At 53.4% G+C, this 19,221-nt stretch overlaps 2 protein-coding genes across 6 annotated transcripts; one reads left to right on the top strand and one right to left on the bottom strand.

The window, feature by feature from the left end:
* Positions 1 to 3,387: 3,387 nt before the first annotated feature.
* LOC148815218 (protein S100-A13-like) lies at positions 3,388 to 14,613 on the top strand. Its single transcript, XM_088905051.1, has 4 exons — positions 3,388 to 4,455; positions 10,681 to 11,882; positions 13,720 to 13,885; positions 14,325 to 14,613. The coding sequence occupies exons 3-4, from the start codon at positions 13,754 to 13,756 to the stop codon at positions 14,439 to 14,441; spliced, it is 249 nt and encodes an 82-aa protein (XP_088761177.1). The 5' UTR covers positions 3,388 to 4,455; positions 10,681 to 11,882; positions 13,720 to 13,753; the 3' UTR covers positions 14,442 to 14,613.
* On the bottom strand, positions 5,161 to 8,623 carry s100w (S100 calcium binding protein W). 5 transcript variants are annotated; one of them, XM_088905046.1, is made up of 5 exons: positions 8,558 to 8,623; positions 7,431 to 7,518; positions 7,210 to 7,333; positions 6,294 to 6,492; positions 5,161 to 5,632 (listed from the first exon to the last, which is right to left on the bottom strand). In XM_088905046.1, the coding sequence occupies exons 4-5, from the start codon at positions 6,432 to 6,434 to the stop codon at positions 5,483 to 5,485; spliced, it is 291 nt and encodes a 96-aa protein (XP_088761172.1). In that variant the 5' UTR covers positions 6,435 to 6,492; positions 7,210 to 7,333; positions 7,431 to 7,518; positions 8,558 to 8,623; the 3' UTR covers positions 5,161 to 5,482. The 5 variants fall into 5 exon arrangements, with proteins under 5 accessions (XP_088761172.1, XP_088761168.1, XP_088761171.1 ...); XM_088905042.1 differs by having other exon boundaries at positions 6,294 to 6,489; positions 8,532 to 8,578; XM_088905045.1 differs by lacking the exon at positions 8,558 to 8,623 and adding an exon at positions 8,428 to 8,535.
* Positions 14,614 to 19,221: the final 4,608 nt, after the last annotated feature.

Below are 19,221 nucleotides of genomic sequence, written 5' to 3'. Positions count from 1 at the left end.
ACTAACACTCCTTCATCATCATCAGAGCTGTAGAGGAACTGTACAGACACTCAGTCCAGCTCCTCTGTATCTTCACACTAACACTCCTTCATCTTCGTGTCAGGGGTGTGTCTGAGGTTGAAGCTCCCTCTGCAGGGTGAGGAGTGTTTGTCCAGGTGTACAGGCAGACAGTGGAATGCTACTGAACCGCAGGGGCCTGACACACCTGGACTGGAAATGCACACTGTTGAACAGGCGCTGTGAGGCTGTTTTCAGATGAATGACTACACTGCTGTTGCTGTAGCTACAAAAGGAGAGGAAACAATATACAATAACTTCTGCTTCTCTGAGCGCTTCATTAGGAGATTTATAGATACTTTCCCCTGTAATGCTTTTGTTAAGAATAATCTTTGTTTTGTGTCACGCCCTTGCATGAATCCTCTAGGTGCTTCGCTGTGCTCCTCTCCGCTGTGTCAGGAGTCTGTGAGCCTGTCTGGGTGCGTGTCAGCCGCAGGTATTTTTGGAATTGGTTTAGTTCGGTTTAGAGAACTTGAACCCTCCAGGTAAGGTGTGGCGAGCACGACTCCTGCACAGCTGGGGAAAGATCGATCACTCTTCACCCCCCAGACCTCCATCTCTCTCTGCCTCCTCTCCTGTCTCTCCTCTCCCTCTTTCCTCCTGTCTCTTCCATCTCTCCCCACTTCTCTGGCTCTCCTCTCTCCTCTCAATTTCAGTTCAGTTCAATTCAAGGTGCTTTATTAGCATGACCGATGGGTACAATCAGTGTTGCCACAGCAAATAGAAATTAAATTAACATGAAACAAAACAAAAAATAATAAAATAAAATCTACAGACAAATTACAGACATTTACAACAAGGACATATCATAAGATATTTACATATATATTTTACATAAAATAAAAAAGCATTATTGGGAGACAGACTCACTGTTCCTCAGGCTGGGACAGGAGATCACATACTTCTCTGCCAGTTCAACTGAGTTCCCTCCTCCCTCTCCCAGTAGGATTGGGACCCGTTGCGTTGCGTTGTGATTCTGGCAGGTGTGGGAACTCTGGGACTAGATTTCTGAATTTAGGGAAGAATGTTTCTCTAATCCCAGAGTATCTGTCACAGTGCAGTAGGAAGTGCACCCCTGTGTCTATTTCTCCCTGCTGGCAGTGGGAGCACAGCCTGTCCTCTCTGGGCAGCCAGGTCTGCCTGTGTCGCCCAGTTTCTATGGCCAGGCTGTGGTCACTGAGCCTGTACTTCGTCAGCATCTGTTTTTGCCGTTTCTTATCTTGATCAAATATTCGGCTGGTGTGTATGGTCTGTTTAGGGTTCTGTAGCATTCCAGTTTGTGTTGTGTGTGTCCCAGTGTGTGAGAAATGTGCTGTTTGATCTGTGCTGTGATGTGGTTGAGTCTGAGATGTGGTGCTCTAGCAGTGCTGTCCTGAGGCTGGTTCCTCTCTCTCCTGTTGCCAAAGCATGTACTGTCAATACAACATCTGCATACATTTACAATACAAACCATACATAGGACGTTTACATACAACATACAACAACACATAGACCATTACTGATGACAGATTCACTGTTCCTCAAGCTGTGACGCCCCCTTTACTGAGTTCCCTCCTCCCTCTCCCAGTAGGATTGGGCGCTGTTCTGATTCTGGCAGCTGTGGGAATTCTGGGATTCGATGTTTAGATAGTTAATTTGCGGAAGCATGTTTGTCTAATCTGAGTTTATTTCTCACAGAGCAGTAGAAAGCGAATCTCTGTCTCTGTTTCTCCTCGCTGGCAGTGCGAGCACGGCCAGGACTTCGTCAGGGTCTGTTTTGTCAGGGTCTGTTTCTCTTTGCTTTTTCGTACCTTGGTCAAATATTTGACTAGTGTGTATTGTCTGTTTAGGGTTCTTTAGCATTTCAGTTAATGTTGTCTTTGTGTATTCCAGTGTGATTTGGTTCTCTCTCCTCTCTCTCCTCTCTGCTCCCTCTCTCCTCTCTCCTCTCTCCCCTCCCTCTTCTCTCTCTCCCCTCTCCTCTCTCCTCTATCCCCCTCTCTTCTCTGCTCCCTCTCTCCTCTCTCTCTCCTCTCTGCTCCCTCTCTCCCCTCCCTCCCTCCTCTCCTCTCTCTCTTCCATCGCCTCTCTCTTTCCTCTCTGCTCCATCTCTCCCCTCTCCTCTCTCTCTCTCCTCTCTGCTCCATCTCTCCCCTCTCCTCTCTCTCTCCTCTCTGCTCCATCTCTCCCCTCTCCTCTCTCTCTCTCCTCTCTCCCCCTCTCCTCTCTCTCTCCTCTGCTCCCTCTCTCCCCTCACTCCTCTCTCTCCTCTCTCCTCTCTGCTCCCTCTCTCCCCTCCCTCCCTCCTCTCTCTCTCCCATCTCTCTCCTCTCAAACTCTCCTCTCTCTCCAGGTGTTAGCAGTGCAGCTCTGCGGTTGAGTCTCACTGTGTTGCACTGACCAGTAAAGGACAGTGCACTCGTACAGAACCAGATTAGCTTACAGCAGGGAGGAGGGTTCCCAGTAAATGAAAGACAGATGGATGCTTGGATCACCTCCATGTCACTGAGCTCCCCCCTCCTTCCTGCCTCCTCTCTCTCATTCTTTTTTCTCTCTCTCCATCTCTTTCTGGATACTCGTCTTTCACCACACTTCTTCACAGTGTGTGTCAGTGTGCGCCTGGATCAGTGCATGACTCTGTCAGTGTGTGTCAGTCTGTCACTGTGTGTCAGGGTGCATTTGTGTAATGTGTCTGTGAGTGTGTGTACCTGTGTGTGTCTCTGTTATTGTGTACGTGTCTCTCACTATCTGTGTGTGTCTGTGTTAGTATCTGTCAGTGTGTGTGTGCCTGTGTGTTAGTATCTGTCAGTGTGTGTGTGACTGTGTTAGTATCTGTCAGTGTATGTTTGTGTGTGTGTTTGTCGGTGTTCGTTTCTAAGGACACAATGGCTGTTATGATTCAATGTCTCCCTCAGTGCTCAGTCTGTTGGGCAACTTCCCTTGTCAGAGTGGAAAAAAACAAGAAACACAACAGATCAGAAGCCCCTGTCTGCCCCCTCTCTCTTCCTTCCTGCCCCCCTGCCGGCAGTGCATGCTGGGTATGTTGCTGGCACAGTCTACTGCAACTGACTGACTGGCAGACACACCCAGCTGTGCCACTCCCACCTCTCCCCCTCTCCCTCCCTCCTTCTCTCACTCTCTTCCTTACTCCCACCTCTCTCCCTCCCTCACTGTCTCCCCTATCTCTCACCGCTTCACTCTCTCCCTCCCTCATTCTCTCACTCTCCCTTTCTCTCTCTCCCTCCCTCTCTCTCACTCATATTCAGATTTGAAGAGCTTCATTAGCTTGACCACTGAGTTACAGTGTTGCCAAAACAGATACAATAAACACAGCATTTACAGTACAAACATTATTGGAGATCTACATTATTGAGAGACAGGTTCACTATTCCTCAGGCTTGGACAGGAGATCACACACTGTATTATTATTATTGAGAGACAGGCTCACTGTTCCTCAGGCTGACAGGAGATCACACACTGTATTATTATTATTGAGAGACAGGCTCACTGTCTGTTCCTCAGGCTGGGACAGGAGATCACACACTGTATTATTATTGAGAGACAGGCTCACTGTTCCTCAGGCTGACAGGAGATCACACACTGTATTATTATTATTGAGAGACAGGCTCACTGTCTGTTCCTCAGGCTGGGACAGGAGATCACACACTGTATTATTATTATTGAGAGACAGGCTCACTGTTCCTCAGGCTGACAGGAGATCACACACTGTATTATTATTATTGAGAGACAGGCTCACTGTCTGTTCCTCAGGCTGGGACAGGAGATCACACACTGTATTATTATTATTGAGAGACAGGCTCACTGTCTGTTCCTCAGGCTGGGACAGGAGATCACACACTGTATTATTATTATTGAGAGACAGGCTCACTGTTCCAGTAGATCACACACTGGACTGAAGCTCTGTCGAGATTCCTCCTCCAGTAGGAGTGGAAGCTGTTCTGAATCTGACAGATGTGGGAATTCTGGGATTCCCTCTCTCTCCCTCGTTCTCTCTCTTTCCTAGTCTCTCCTCCTTTTCCTTCCTCGCTCCCTGCCCACGGCGGGATCTCTCTGAACTGTGCCTCTCGCACGCACCCCCCCGCCTCCGCCAGCCACTCGCTCCTTCTTCCGTGTTTTCAATCTCTCACAGCAATCACGGAGGGGGGGAGTCCTGGACAGAGACGGCGGCGATCGCGACGCGTGAGATTGGAAATCGCTGCCGGCGTCACGGGAGCAGGTGCCGGCCGGCCCGCGAGCGGAGCTGTCGCAGGAACCCCAGCCCCGGCCGCTGGCTTGTGAACCTGACATCGCGCTGCTCCGCCGCAGCCGAGGAAGAACATAAAAGTTGAACAACACGAACTGTCCAGCAGAGGGCGCAACTGCCCTATCTGTGCGTGGAGCGTAGACACCCAGCCCCTGGTCAGTACATTTTCATTCCACCCGGCGCCTTAACTGCCTGCTTCCGGGGCTCCCGATCCCACGCTAATGGTCGAGTCAAGGAATCGAGACCTCAATTTCCCAGATGTCAGGAGTAATCTGAGTCTCTCGCTGTGCTCAGTTGTTAACATGCTGGAGGTAACAAAGTCATTCGAGATCTCCACCTCTTGCACAGGAAGAACTTTATCAAGGAGCCAATCAACCAGCTTGTTAGGTCAATTAAGGTCTCAGTTAATTAAAGAACTGGACTAGGGCCAGGGCATTCCAGGCCAGTACCCCAATTGTAGAGGTCTAATTAATGAATTGGGTGATTGGCTGATAGCGGGCCTAGTGGATTGAATAATTAGGCCTAATTGATTGAAGTACTGGACTAACCGGACTGGAGCTGGACACCCCCGGGGTACAGCAGGGCAGCAGCAGGCAGGACCCCTCAGGGCTGTGGACTCCAAACTGGAGGGATGCAGGTTCAAGTCCCAGGTGGGGGCACAGCTGCTGTACCCTTGGTGCCAGGGTTTGTGTTAGTGTTGGAGTTTGTGTCAGGGTTTGAGCTGGTATCTGGGTTAGAGTCTGTATTAGAGCTGGTGTCAGGGTTCGAGCTGGTGTGTAGGTTCGAGGTGCTTGACTCAGTGCGCCTGAGGTGATGCAGCTATTTCAATGACCCAGACAGAACCAAGCTGACACAAAGTGTCGGGTACAAATGACTCTTTAATGTCTTTGCTCAGAGTGAGAGCCCTGTGCACAATCACACAATAGATCCCACTGCGATCGAGCCCACACGAGACCAGAGCTCTCCGGACCAGCCATTACAAGGGTCTAATTAATTCATAGGTTTATTAGCTCAACATACTGGTCAAGCAACTGGACTGAAAGCTAGCAGACACTGAGGTCAGGAGGTCCTTGAGTAATAACCAGGGTGGGGCATGGAGACAGAGCTGGGGCGCGGGGTGGCGAGGTGTGGGGTGCAGCGCTGCAGAGCGGGGTCAGTGAGGGTCCGGGGCGGTCAGTGCGGTCACTTCTTGGCCTTGCCCTTCTGGCACCTGTAGTAGCCATGGGCCAGCATGCCCACGAACTTGCAGAACTCGTGGAAGTTGACCTCTCCGTCGTGGTTCTTGTCCAGTTTGGCCATCACCTCCTCAACGTCCGCAGGGTCGAACTTGGTCTGCAGGCACAAACAGAAGGAAGACGGGGGGGGGGTCATCTGTACTGACTGGGGTACCCTGGCTGTGATCCCCAGACTGTGGCACACTTCCCAGAGGTCCCCATTCCTGCGGGATCTTTTTAGTTTACTTGAGCTGACCAGGAATCACAGGCGCTGGATACAGTGTCCTGTGTGCATTGTTCTGTTTCACAAGGAGCATTCTGAGTGTCTGCTGTGTCTAAAGTTCTGCGTTCAGTGTTTTGTGTGCTCTGTTGGGAGTACATGGTGTGTGCAAATTTCTGTGTGCAACTTTGCATGCAGTGTAACTCATGTGTGTCTATGTGCAGCGGTATTTATGTAGGTCTCAGTGTGCAGTGCAAGTGCAGGTGTGTGCAGTGTCACTCGTGCAGGTGTGTGCAGTGCAGTAGTGTGTAGTGCAAGTGCAGGTGTGTGCAGTGTCACTCGTGCAGGTGTGTGCAGTACAGTAGTGTGTAGTGCAAGTGCAGGTGTGTGCAGTGTCACTCGTGCAGGAGTGTGCACTGACACTAGTGCAGGAGTGTGCAGTGTAGGTGCAGGTATATGCAGTGTCACTCGTGCAGGAGTGTGCAGTGGAGGTGCAGCAGTGTGCACTGTCACTCGTGCAGCAGTGTGCAGTGCAGGTGCAGCTCGGAGCCCCTCTTGCCTTGAACTCCGGGGAAGTGAGCTCGGCCTGCAGCAGCTGCTTGAGCTCGGCGCTGCTCAGCTGGCACTTGTGCTCGTCCTGGCTGGCGTACTGCTCGAACAGTTCCACCACGCTCCTCACTGCCGCCTCTAGCTTCGACATGGCTTCCCACCGGCCGGCCCACAGCACGGATCGCCCGGAGCTTCTGCTTCTGCTTCTGCTGAGCACACAAGAACACGAGAGCTCAGTCTGGAGGCTCAGAATCGCAATCGGATTCTTATCATGTGGCACCAACCTGTCAGTATATTTACTGCAGCATGGTAACCAAACCATCATTTAGAGATACCTCTAAATCAATTCAAGATCTCTTGACACACAGTTAGATATAACTCTATAAGTCAGTTAAAGATATCCGTATGAAATCCTTTGGGAGTTCTCATTATTCAACTATACCTGCAATAAATATTTAAAGATATTTGAAATATCGATTTGAGATATCGATAAATGCTATTTCGACGAGGCCTCTAACTTTTATAAAAGCCCCCCAGTTCTCTTAACTCCCTCCCTGCGCGCGGTGTAGCTCCAGCGCGTGTCCGGTCTCCGGCTCGCGAGGGCCGTGGGGTGGGGTCGCGTCGCGTGCGAGGAGTGACCAGGCGGTCGCGCGCCGGGAGGAGGCACACACCCTCCACAGCCAGGCGCGCCCACGCGTGCTCGAAAGGCCCGGCTTCTGTCTGAAGCAATAACAACTGCGGTGAGCTCTGTATTTATTATTGTGGCTGTTCCTGTTGCAGGCAATAACAAGAGCGAGCTTTCGTAACGCGGGCTGCTTCATTCTTCTCTGGGATTCTGAACACGAATTAACGTTTCGCAAGACCTGCGCTCTAGTACTCTGTGTCTCGTCTGCTACAACCGGCCGTGCTCGATCAGCCCCACTCACCTGGCTGTGGCAGGCGAGACGGGTTCGCTGGCGGTGCTGGGTTCGGAGTGCGGCTGCACTGGGCTCCGCAAAGTCTCTTTATATAGAGGGACACCGCCTGCGCTGCTGGGGCGATGACTCGCTCCTGCCCAGGGATAAAAAAAAACCCCGTGTACTTACTCCTCCCTTCTTCTAGACTGGGAAAGAGTCTTTCTGTGAAGTCGGGAGAGGGGGCGGCTCACCCGCTGTCGCCGGGGCGCCGGGAGTCCGTCCGTCTGTCCGGACCCACAGCCCCGCCCCATCCCGCTCTCCCGCCGCTGGGGACTGTGACTGGAAATAGCAGGGAAATAAAAGACTGATGAGGAATTAGGCTCACTGCCTGACTGAAAGACTGACCCACAGACAAAGAGCCTCATTGAATTAACTCTTATAACCTACCACCCTGACTAACAGACTCACTGACTAACAGACTGATACCCGAGGGACAGACTTAACACTCAGACTTACACGTTGACATGCTGACAGACTAACTGACTGACACACTAACAAACACCCCGACTAGCACACTACCATCTGACACTAACAAACACCAAGAAAAACTGACACACTGACTTGACTACCAAACAGGCTAACACCCTGACTAGCAGACTGACTAAAACCCTGACCAGCACCTTGACTAGCAGACTGACTAACACCCTGACTAGGTGACAGACTAACACCTTGACTAGCTGACAGACTAACTCCCTGACTAGGTGACAGATTGTTACCCTGACTAGCAGACTGACTAACACCCTGACTAGGTGACAGACTAACACCTTGACTAGCTGACAGACTAACTCCCTGACTAGCTGACAGACTAACACCCTGACTAGCTGACAGACTAACTCCCTGATTAGGTGACAGATTGTTACCCTGACTAGCTGACAGATTAACTCCTTGACTAGCAGACTAACACCTTGACTAGCTGACAGACTAACTCCCTGACTAGCTGACAGACTAACTCCCTCACTAGCAGACTAACACCTTGACTAGCTGACAGACTGTTACACTAACTAGCTGACAGACTAACACCTTGACTAGTTGACAGACTAACTCCCTGACTAGGTGACAGACTGTTACCCTGACTAGCTGACAGGCTAACTCCCTGACTAGCTGACAGACTGTTACCCTGACTATCAGACTAACTAACACCCTGACTAGCTGACAGGCTAACTCCCTGACTAGCTGACAGACTGTTACCCTGACTAGCTGACAGACTGGCGCCCTGCCCTGCCCTGCTGGGTCTCTCCCAGGCTGCCAGTGTGCGGAGCTCAGCCTTGGCACTGCACAGCTACAAGACTCACTTGCTGCAGTGGACAGTCTGACTCACCCAGCCTCTCTGTGAGCTTGTTCTTGTTGAGGAATGTTTGCTTTTCAGATTTTCCAGTCCCTCACGTGCCGGTATGGCCTCACTGTGGAGCCGGGCCAGCAGGGTGTGGACCAGCGCCCCCTAGCTACCACCCACGCAGGGCGCAGCCCAGCCCCGGTCTGCTGAGCCAGGGTCAGACCTCTGGACACTGTGGTCCTCTGCTCTCCTGTGGCCCTGTCACTGGTCATGTCTGCAGCAGGAGCAGATAGAAAGGGCTCCTGTTTTATGTGCAATTTTTCCTTCTGAACTGCCACATGGACACACAGACAGAGACAAGCAGACAGACTGTCCTTACAGCACACATGCATTGTCAGGGTCAGGCTGTCCTGGACTGGACCGGACTGTCTGTTACCCAATCATTGACCAGGACTTCTCTATCTTCAGTGCACAGCTGCCTCATGGCTACTCTGTATACAGTAGTTCAGGTGGGGAGCTGCGTCAGCATGCGTAGGCTGCAAAGGAACAAGTAATAGGTTTGTTCCAGGCTGAAAAGAGAAGAAAAACACGACGATTCGGCCATCTTCAGGTGTGAAGACTGTTAGACTAACCCCTGAAGAAGGCTCCACGGCCGAAACATTGTGTTTTCTTTCTTCTCTTTTCAGCCTGGAGTAAACCCATTACTTGTTACTCTGTATTAATACTGCTGTCTCAGGCTCAGGCACACGGGCAAGGGTTCGGCACCCGAGGAAGACAGAGTAACGGGCTCATCGTCTGAGCACCAGCCCCTGAGAGAGGGTGTGTACGCAGGGAGTGCAGGAGCTCAGTCTTGAGACCGCACTGCCGTGTCGGATGTGGTTGGACCTGCTGCCCCTCCCCTGATCTTTGTCAGACCTGCGCCCTCACCTCCCCCCTGCCCCCGGGCAGAATGTGCCTCACCCCCCTGAAGCCTGTGAAGAGGGATGGGTGGCTCGAGGCTCAGGGGTCAAGATCAGGGCCTGGGAAGCACTGGAGTTGTTTGCCACGGGGAATTTCGCCCCACAGGTGACGTACACAGTCAGTGGCACACCTGCTGAGCTCGGGGTGGAGGACTTTGTTTTTCAGAAATGGTTTTTGTTTGTATAGGGCGGTGCAGTGGTCAGCATTGCTGCCCTGCAGTGCTGGGGCCCTGGACCCACGTCCCAGGGTGCTGTCTGTGTGGAGTTTGCATGTTCTCCCCGTGTTCACACGAGTTTCCCCTGGGTGCTCCAGTTTCCTCCCTCAGTCCAAAGACACACTGGTGGGCTGATTGGCTTCTGGGGAAATGGGCCCTGGTGTGAGTGTGTGTTTGCGTGTGTGTGACCTGCAATGGGCTCTGGTGCAAGTGTGTGTTTGTGTGTGTGTGACCTGCAATGGGCCCTGGTGCGATTGTGTGTTTGTGTGACCTGCGATGGGCCCTGGTGCAATTGTTTGTTTGTGTGACCTGCAATGGGCCCTGGTGCGATTGTGTGTTTGTGTGTGTGTGACCTGCAATGGGCCCTGGTGCGATTGTGTGTTTGTGTGTGTGTGACCTGCAATGGGCCCTGGTGCGATTGTGTGTTTGGGTGACCTGCAATGGGCCCTGGTGCGATTGTGTTTGTGTGACCTGCAATGGGCCCTAGTGCGAGTGTGTGTTTGTGTGTGTGCGACCTGCGATGGGCCCTGGTGCGAGTGTGTGTTTGTGTTTGGGTGACCTGCAATGGGCCCTGGTGTGATTGTGTGTTTGTGTGTGTGCGACCTGCGATGGGCCCTGGTGCGAGTGTGTGTTTGTGTTTGGGTGACCTGCAATGGGCCCTGGTGTGATTGTGTGTTTGTGTGACCTGCAATGGGCCCTGGTGTGATTGCGTGTTTGTGTGTGTGACTTGCAGTGGGCCCTGGTGCGATTGCGTGTTTGTGTGACCTGCAGTGGGCTCCAGCCCTGTACTGGATGTTTAAAAACCAGATGGATGGAATTTTTGTAGAAATGCCGAGATGTTGATGGCGACTCTGTGGGCTCAGTAGGTACAAAGACCGTACGGACAGGAAGGAAGTACTGTATAGGATCCCATTCCACAATGCATAGGGGCCTCTGCTGCTCGAACCCCAGTGTTGATTATCCTCTCCCATCTGCTTTCATGCCACGCTGGCAGCTGCAGGCCGCCCTCGCCCGCAGACCTGACCCGTCACACCTGTCTAACAGGTCTGGAGGAACAACAGACAACAGGGAGGAAGAGCAAACAGAGTCAAAACAAATCAGCAACAATGTCAAGCATCCGGCTGGGCCCTCGCAGGATTCCTCACCGCCCCCACGCCTGCACCGAGCCCGGAGCCGCGGAGAGCAGAGGCAGGACGGGGAGAACACGGCCGCCGGGACAGGACACCCCGTAATCATCAGCCTGCAGCCCAGGGGTGTCCAGGCCTGATCCCTGGGGACCCCAGTACAGCAGGTCTCACAGTCATTAATCTGTAGCCCAGGGGTGTCCAGCCCTGATCCCTGGGGGACCCCAGAATAACAGGTCCCACAAGGCACCCTGAAATCAGCACTGTACCCCAACCTTGATCCTGGGGGGGGGTCACAGTCCAACGGGTGTTACTGGTCTCCCTGAAATCAGTTAGGAGTGGAAACACGTGAAGTCTGATTAAAAGTCAGCTGATTGAGAGCTGTGCTCTCTGAGAGCTCCACGCAGCTGGGATTTTCCTTTCCCATGATCCTTCAACAACGTCATTGACCCCAGTGGTCGAAACCGAAGTGTTCAGGAGTGTTTGGGGATCCGATGATTTCAGGGTGACCCACACAACCTGCTGGTTGGGGGCTCCCTGGGACCAGGGTTCTGCATTTGGACCTGAAACGCCCCTTTGCCTGGCACTCTCTCCTCTGGCTCGGCCAGGTGCGTCATGGAAGTTTCCAGAAGGCCAGGTGCCACCCTCCTGTGCAGAGCGTGCCTGGGGCTGCTCGCTCGTGGTGAGACAGTTGTGCAATTCCACCATAGCAGAGAGCTGGGAGAGCACAGGTATGCGCAGGGATTCAGGGACAGGTTGGGGTGAGTTCGGGGCACAGGTGGGCTGGACCGGGACTGTCCGTGTCGGCCCAATAAGAGCCGAGCCCCAGCGCTGGACTGCCTCAGGGCTTCTAGCTGGAATGCGGAGAGGCAGCTGGGCGTAGCTGCTCCTCAGCTCTCTATTGTCTCTGCCCGCCGGTCTGTCTGCCGTTGGAGTGTCTTCCGACCACCAGGCGTGGGCACGGCCATGCCAAGCAGGGAGGTCCCTGTGCCACAACGTCTATTTAAACCTCCTCCGGCCACAGCGAGACACAAACCCTGCTGCCTTCCTGCTGAAAGCTCCACCTGAACAGGTGAGTCCGGCTCCGCGATTCCTGCAGGACACTAGTCCTGTGCCGCCAGCTGGGTCCCGAGCCCTGCTCACTGCCTCCCTCTGAGTACTGTACCTCTGTCTCTCTCACTGCTGCACTCTGGGCAACTGTACCTCTGTCTCTCTCACTGCTGCACTCTGGATACCGTAGTTCTGTCTCTCTCACTGCTGCACTCTGGGCAGCTGTACCTCTGTCTCTCTCACTGCTGCGCTCTGGGTACCGTAGTTCTGTCTCTCTCACTGCTGCACTCTGGATACCGTAGTTCTGTCTCTCTCACTGCTGCACTCTGGGCAGCTGTACCTCTGTCTCTCTCACTGCTGCGCTCTGGGTACCGTAGTTCTGTCTCTCTCACTGCCGCACTCTGGGTACTGTAGGTCTGTCTCTCTTACTGCCTCACTCTGGGTACTGTACCTCTGTCTCTCTCACTGCTGCACTCTGGGTACTGTAGTTCTTTCTCTGCCTCACTCTGGGTACTGTACAGGACATATGTGAAAATCGTGATTTTAAACTTTAACTGATAATGTTATTTAATTAACTCTGGAAAATATGTTGATATCTTTAATGTACTGTGCAGAAAATCTAGATTGCACTACTAGTTGCTGTTTTCATGAAGTGTAAACCATAGATTTGCCTATGTTCTAGATGAGCTCCGATATCGCATCTCATTTAATGAGACATCAGCTGTACAGCTGAGTTATTGAACTGTGGGGCTTTCTCAGCTTTGGTAATGGGTGAACTAAGACCAGGGGCAGTCAGATTCTCAGATCTTCAGCTACATTTACACTGTCAAAATAATCAGCTTTTTAAAGTATTGATTAGCTCACAACCAATGCAGTCAGGTCATCGAGGAGCTGGTAGTTTAGACGTTCTGGGCTGGAGTACACTGGAATGGTCCAGGTCTGGACCCCAGACTAGACTGGGTTCCTGCTCTTCTGAACAGAGCAGAAATCTCCAGCCCTGATCCAGTGGAGCTGCAGGCTTCTCCAGTCTCCGAACCAGCCCAGCCCTTGCTTAGTTAATTGAGCCAATTAATGTCTTTATTAATCCAGATAAGGGTTACCCTTAGCCTGTGACTGAAGATGCTTATTGACCCTGAAGGAGTGCTGGCTCAGTAGGACTGGGATGGAGTCTCCTGCAAAAAGACATAAAGTGTTTATTCAGATTTATTTCAGTTTATTATGCAATTCTCTTCTAAATTCTCTGTGACCAAGACTGCTGTTCTCTGCTTTCCTGCTTTAATCCACTTGAAGAATAGCATAGCTATTTAGCTCTTAGTTTTCCCAGGAACAGCGGATCTGCTGGAGCTGTGGTTGGATTCCTTCGGGAGTTCATGTGTGAGGCTGGTAGGAAAGATCAGTAGGACTGCAGCCCCACCCCTGGGTTACCGAACCAGACTGCTGTCCCTCCTGTCCAAACCCGTCTGGGAGCATCTGCCCCAGTTAGTCCATGTCCGCCTGGGATCCTGGCCAGGGAAAGGAGACCGAGAACGGAATCTGTTCAGATTTGTACACATTCTGAATTCAGAAGAGGTGCTTCACGGCTGTTGAACCTGACCCAGAGAGGGGCTGGGCTCTGATTCCCAGCAGCCCCTGGGGTGATAAATTAGCTGCCAGCAGACACAGGGCTGCAGCAGGAGGCCGGGGTTAATCACAGCACACTAGTTCACGAATCAGTGGACTTTAATTAATGAATGAATTAACTGATGCAGTAATTATTTATTCACTCTGATCAGACTGGGTTAATCAATTAGTCTGGCTCATTAGTGGATGTGTATCTGACATGTTCTCGCCTCCTCTCGCCCTCCCCCCCCCCCCCACAGATCTCTCCGAAACCACCGCCCCATCATCGCCACCATGTCTCTGGAGCAGGCCGCCAAGATCGTCGGCGATGTCTTCTACAAGTACGCGGGCGAGGACGATAAGAAGCAGACCCTGAGCCGGGACGAGCTCAAGAAGCTCCTGCAGGCCCAGTGCAGCCACAAACCGGTGAGTCCGGTTCTGATGACCAGAACCTCTTCATCCAAGTGAGAGCAGCCGGGTCGTGCCCGTCGGTAGCTCACTCATCCCAGGCTCTCATCCGGCTGTTTCTAGAATGAGACTGGTGTATTACCTTCAATCCCACGGCTGGGCAGCTTGTTCCACACTCCCACCTCCCTTTGTGTAAGGAGGCGCCTCCTGTCCTTGTCCATTTAAAAAAAAAAAAATTTAAATGCACTTCCAGTCCAATCTGAAACAGATCGCTTCCTGCTCCCTGCTTCCTGCTCTCAGCCTCAGGTCCTGCAGGGCAACCCCGTTTGCCGCCCTACACGCCAAACAGCCGACCCATTTATCGATTGCAATCGATTTCTCCACAATCGATTAGCCGCCCCCCCCCGCACTGCGTAGCGCCTAACGAATCTGCGTGTCTGTCTCCCCCTGGCGGCAGGACTCCGTCACCAAGCTGGACAAACTCGTGAAGCGCCTGGACGACAACAAGGACAACCAGATCGACATCGTGGAGTTCGGGGCGCTCGTCGGTATGATGGCCAAGAAGGAGTGCTGAACCGGCCCGCGGGGACACGGGTTCGAGCGTTTCCATAGCGCCTCGCACAGACAGAGAGAGAGGTAGAGGGAGAGAGAGAGAGAGAGGAGGAGGGAGGAGATGGAGGAGGGGGGAGCGCGCTGGCTCTGTAAACCCGAAAGGCAAATAAATAAAACCCACAGCTTTCACAACCTGCACTGCTCACGCCTCCTCATTGCCTGCTGGTTCTGAACGGGGAGGGGGGGGAGGGGGGTGCCCGCTCGGCCGGCACCAGCGAGTGACTGCGGCGATCTCATCCAGCCGGTCTCGCCAGAGTTTCGGGCACGGACTTCAGCCACATGCCTGGGCAGCCTGTTCCAGGCCCCCGCCTCCGCTTTGTGTAAAACACGCCCTTTGTGTTCTCGGTTTCAGGTGCGCTTCCGGGTGGTTTGTGCTCGTGTCCTCCGATTGGGGTCTCACTGTTGAACCGTAGAAGTCCGCCGGGCGGACATATTGTCAGTGCCTCTGAGGAGCTGCAATACCAGCGTATCTTCTCTGGGCAAGACTGAAAGGGTTCGGTTCGCTGAGTACGTATGTACTACAACTGCGACATCAGCTCTCCATGAAGGGGCTGTCGCGGTCTTCAGTAATTGCGAGGCGGGGTTCAGAGAGGGTCATTGAGCGGTACAGATGCACCGTGATCCGCTTCCGCCCTCTAGTGGTGCACAGCGGATAGGACAGACTCTCCCCCAGTTCCCGGTCGCAGGCGAGCGCCGGTGGGGCGTGTTCTCGAGGTCGGTCTCACCCGAGCGCCTCTCAGGGCCGGGAGCTCTTGCACGACTACTGGTGAGCTGAGCAAGTCACGAGCCCAGCCCCGAGCGCTCGGGACTCGTGCTGTTCGGGAGCGTCCTGCGAATGACGTCACCGCGGACCGGCCGTCCCGAAGCCCGCGCGCAAAGCCCTGCGTCGGGCTTTCCGTGACTCAGTTAAGTCTGAACGGATCAGTACGATAGGGGTAGTTTCACAAGCCACGGTTTTCCAAGTTGTTTTTTTATTTTGCACAAACAGAAAAACCCGTCATCAGTTCCACTGGCCCACTCGTCCATACGGGGATCACAGTATTGCACATTTAACCCTACAGGCTCAAGCTAGACAAGACCTTCCAGGCCTTACAGACGAGATCAGGGGGTCTTAGACTGTCGTCTGGGCCCGAATTCACTTGGTGTTGTAATGTATCTGCCGGCTGGTTTAGATAGCTCTGCTCTCTGTCCTTGGCTTATTCTGCCACCCTTAACTGTGACGATCTGGGCTCCAGGCCACCGCGACTCGGACAAGCGGTTCTGAAGTCAATGTGATGATTTCTGCTGATGATGAGCAGAGTCAGGTGAGAGTGACACTGTAACCACACGCACCCACAGGTGAGAGTGACACTGGTGTATCAGACACACCCACGGGTGAGAGTGACACTGGTGTATCAGACACACCCACGGGTGAGAGTGACATTAACCACACGCACCCACAGGTGAGAGTGACACTGGTGTATCAGACACACCCACGGGTGAGAGTGACACTGTAACCACACAGACCCAGGGGTGAGAGTGACACTGGTGTAATAATAATAATAATAATAATAATAGTAATAATAATGTTGCTTTATTGGCCCTATACAATCTCTTGCATCAGGAATTTGTCTTTTTGCAGACCCCAGCTTGCTCTCCATGAGACACACAGGGAGAGAAGCTGGGGGTCAGAGCACAGGGTCAGCCATTGATACGGCGCCCCTGGAGCAGCTGGGGTGAAGGGCCTTGCTCAGGGGCCTAATGGAGTAGGATTCCTCTGCTGGCTGAGAGATTTGAACCAGCAACCTCCCAGCCACAGGCGCAGATCCTGAGCCACAGAGCCACCGCTCCGCTCCGCTCCCTAACATACGAGCCAGCCAGCGGCCGCTCCTCCAGGGCACGGACAGGGTTCAAACCTGCGATCTTTGGTTTATGAGCCCAACGCCCTACCACTTGGCCACTGCTCCTGACAAGTATCAGACACACCCACGGGTGAGAGTGACACTGTAACCACACACACCCAGGGGTGAGAGTGACACTGGTGTATCAGACACACCCACGGGTGAGTGTTTGTCCTTCTGCTCGAGTCCAGTCGGTCACAGTTGAGCTCACGCTCCTGAATGAGGGCAGTCCTGAGACTCCACCTGAGTGTCCCTGACGCAGTAATGCATCCTGACACTGCTGCCAACCGGACTTCAGGACTTTCATCCGGCCAGTTTTTAAACTGCTTTATTCAATTCAGGGCTGGGCTGGGCTGGGGGGGGCTGGAGTCTATCCCAGCAAGCAAGGGGCACAAGGCAGCGTACACCCTGGGCAGGACACCTGTCCAACACAGGACACACACACTCTCACACCCTGGACAGGACACCAGTCCATCACAGGACACACACACTCACACACCCTGGACAGGACACCAGTCCATCACAGGACACACAGTTACAGACAGACACACACACACACACACCCACCCTGAACAGGACACCGGTCTATCACAGGACAGACACACACACTCACACCAGGGCCAGTCCTCACAGAGGAAACCCACATGCACACAGGGAGAACATACAAACTCCACACAGACAGCACCCCAGAGCCCCAGCGATGCTAATGACTTTGGCACACTCTGCCCTTCCTATTACAAACCAGGTTCGAAGCACTTTAAAAAGCGCCTTGAAGGAGCTCTGGCCGTGAAGCGGGAGGGAGTTACAGACGAGGGCTGGAACAGCGGGGACGGGCGATTCCCACCACCTTACAGCTGCAAACCGCGCGGAACCGCCCTCCTCTCCAGGACACGCTGACACGAGTGGGTCAGGCGTCGTCCTGGCTGTTTCGTCGTTTGCAGCTCGTTCATGACGACGAAACAGCTTTGACGACGCTGCCTGACCTGCGAATAACAAAAACAAAATCTTCCGCTAACCGTCCTGTGTTGTTCTTGAAAAGAGACGAGGCTGCCCGCTGCTGTCTCCCCGAGCTCGGGGTGGGGGTGAGTGGGCGTGGGCGCGGCGGGTGGAGATCAGGGCCGGCGCTGTCTCCCCGAGGACCAGACACGAGAGGGAGACACGCCCTCCTCGTGTTTGCTCAGAGCGTGCGCGCCCCCCCCCCCGTCCGGTCCGTGCGCAACCGCGTGTGTTTGTTTTGGGCCGTCGCTATGACAGCAGCCCCCCCCCCCCCGGCTCGGTTCACTCGAGGCCGAGATGAGCTCAGAAAAGCGGGTGTGTCCGGAAGCTGGCGGAGGGGAGGGAGGGTTTGTTTGGGGGGTGGAAGTAGTGTAGTAACTAAGTAAAAGAATGCCTTTCTGGGAGCTTTCCGCGATGAAATGCGTCTGTTTAATTTAAACACGAATTAGCACTGAAAACGGCGTGTTTCAGACCCATTTGATGAGGGTTCTGGTGGGGGTGGGGCGTCTTTTCCGTAGTTTGCGAGCTTCAGTAACACAAAGGGAGACAAAATAAAGAATTTCCGCTCCTCCCCCCCCCCCTTCCCTCGGAAAATACTCTTCTGACTCGTAACACCGACCAGCCAGCCCTCCCCCCACAGTTCGGGTCTTTTAAACGACTTTTACATGAGTGTTTCACTGCACACGGCTCCCAGCAGCAGTGAGTCATCTCTCTGGCCCACTGGCGCGCTCAGACCAGCTCTCTCACACCCCCCAGAGCGCACGAGGGGAACTACAGGGAAGAGCCTGTAAAACGGAGGCACGTCTTTACACAGCGAGTGGCAGGAGTCTGGAGCAAGCTGCTCAGCCATGTCGCCTGCATGGCTGAAGTTTTGTGGGAAGTCGTGTGTATGCAGAGGCCCGCCTGTATTCTGCTGTTTTCTACAGAGTTACCTTCTTATTCCTGTAGATACCACTTGAAAAGCAATCTGTGGACTTCTACCGTAAAAGCTGACGGTTTGGAAGCCTTCAACATTCCAGTTTTCTCCGGCGTTTTTCCCGGAGAAGGCCTCCTCCCGGATGAGCTCACAAATCCCGTCAGAAAGTCCCGAGGGGGCAGAGAGGAGTGTCCGGTAAGGGAGCCGGCCTGTCCTTGTCTGGAGTACTGACCGCTTCTGAGTGTCTGATGAAGCTCCACTGCTGTTATCAGTAATCATTTTTTAACATTTTTGTTTAGTCAAAGAACCGACATAAGAATTACTGCATCAATACAGAGCTTTTCACTCTGCTCACTCCCAAAGAGTGAGGGGACCTACAGGAGGGGACCCAGCTCCCTCCCCACTGAAGCACAGCCCCACCAGGGTCAGCACCCCACTCTTACTGACAGTGTCCTGGGGTCTGTGGTGATACCCCACTCTTACTGACAGTGTCCTGGGGTCTGTAGTGACCAGTAGTCAGGACACCAGGGTCAACACCCCACTCTTACTGACAGTGTCCTGGGATCTGTAGTGACCAGTAGTCAGGACACCAGGGTCAACACCCCACTCTTACTGACAGTGTCCTGGGATCTGTAGTGACCAGTAGTCAGGACACCAGGGTCAACACCCCACTCTTACTGACAGTGTCCTGGGGTCTGTAGTGACCAGTAGTCAGGACACCAGGGTCAGCACCCCACTCTTACTGACAGTGTCCTGGGGTCTGTAGTGACCAGTAGTCAGGACACCAGGGTCAACACCCCACTCTTACTGACAGTGTCCTGGGGTCTGTAGTGACCAGCAGTCAGGACACCAGGGTCAACACCCCACTCTTACTGACAGTGTCCTGGGGTCTGTAGTGACCAGCAGTCAGGACACCAGGGTCAACACCCCACTCTTACTGACAGTGTCCT

Source organism: Atractosteus spatula, chromosome 25, assembly GCF_055471065.1.
Source record: "Atractosteus spatula isolate fAtrSpa1 chromosome 25, fAtrSpa1.hap1, whole genome shotgun sequence".
Lineage (NCBI taxonomy): Eukaryota > Metazoa > Chordata > Actinopteri > Semionotiformes > Lepisosteidae > Atractosteus > Atractosteus spatula.
The sequence above is the reverse complement of the archived record's forward strand: the minus strand, read 5'-3'. Positions and strand labels throughout refer to the sequence as shown.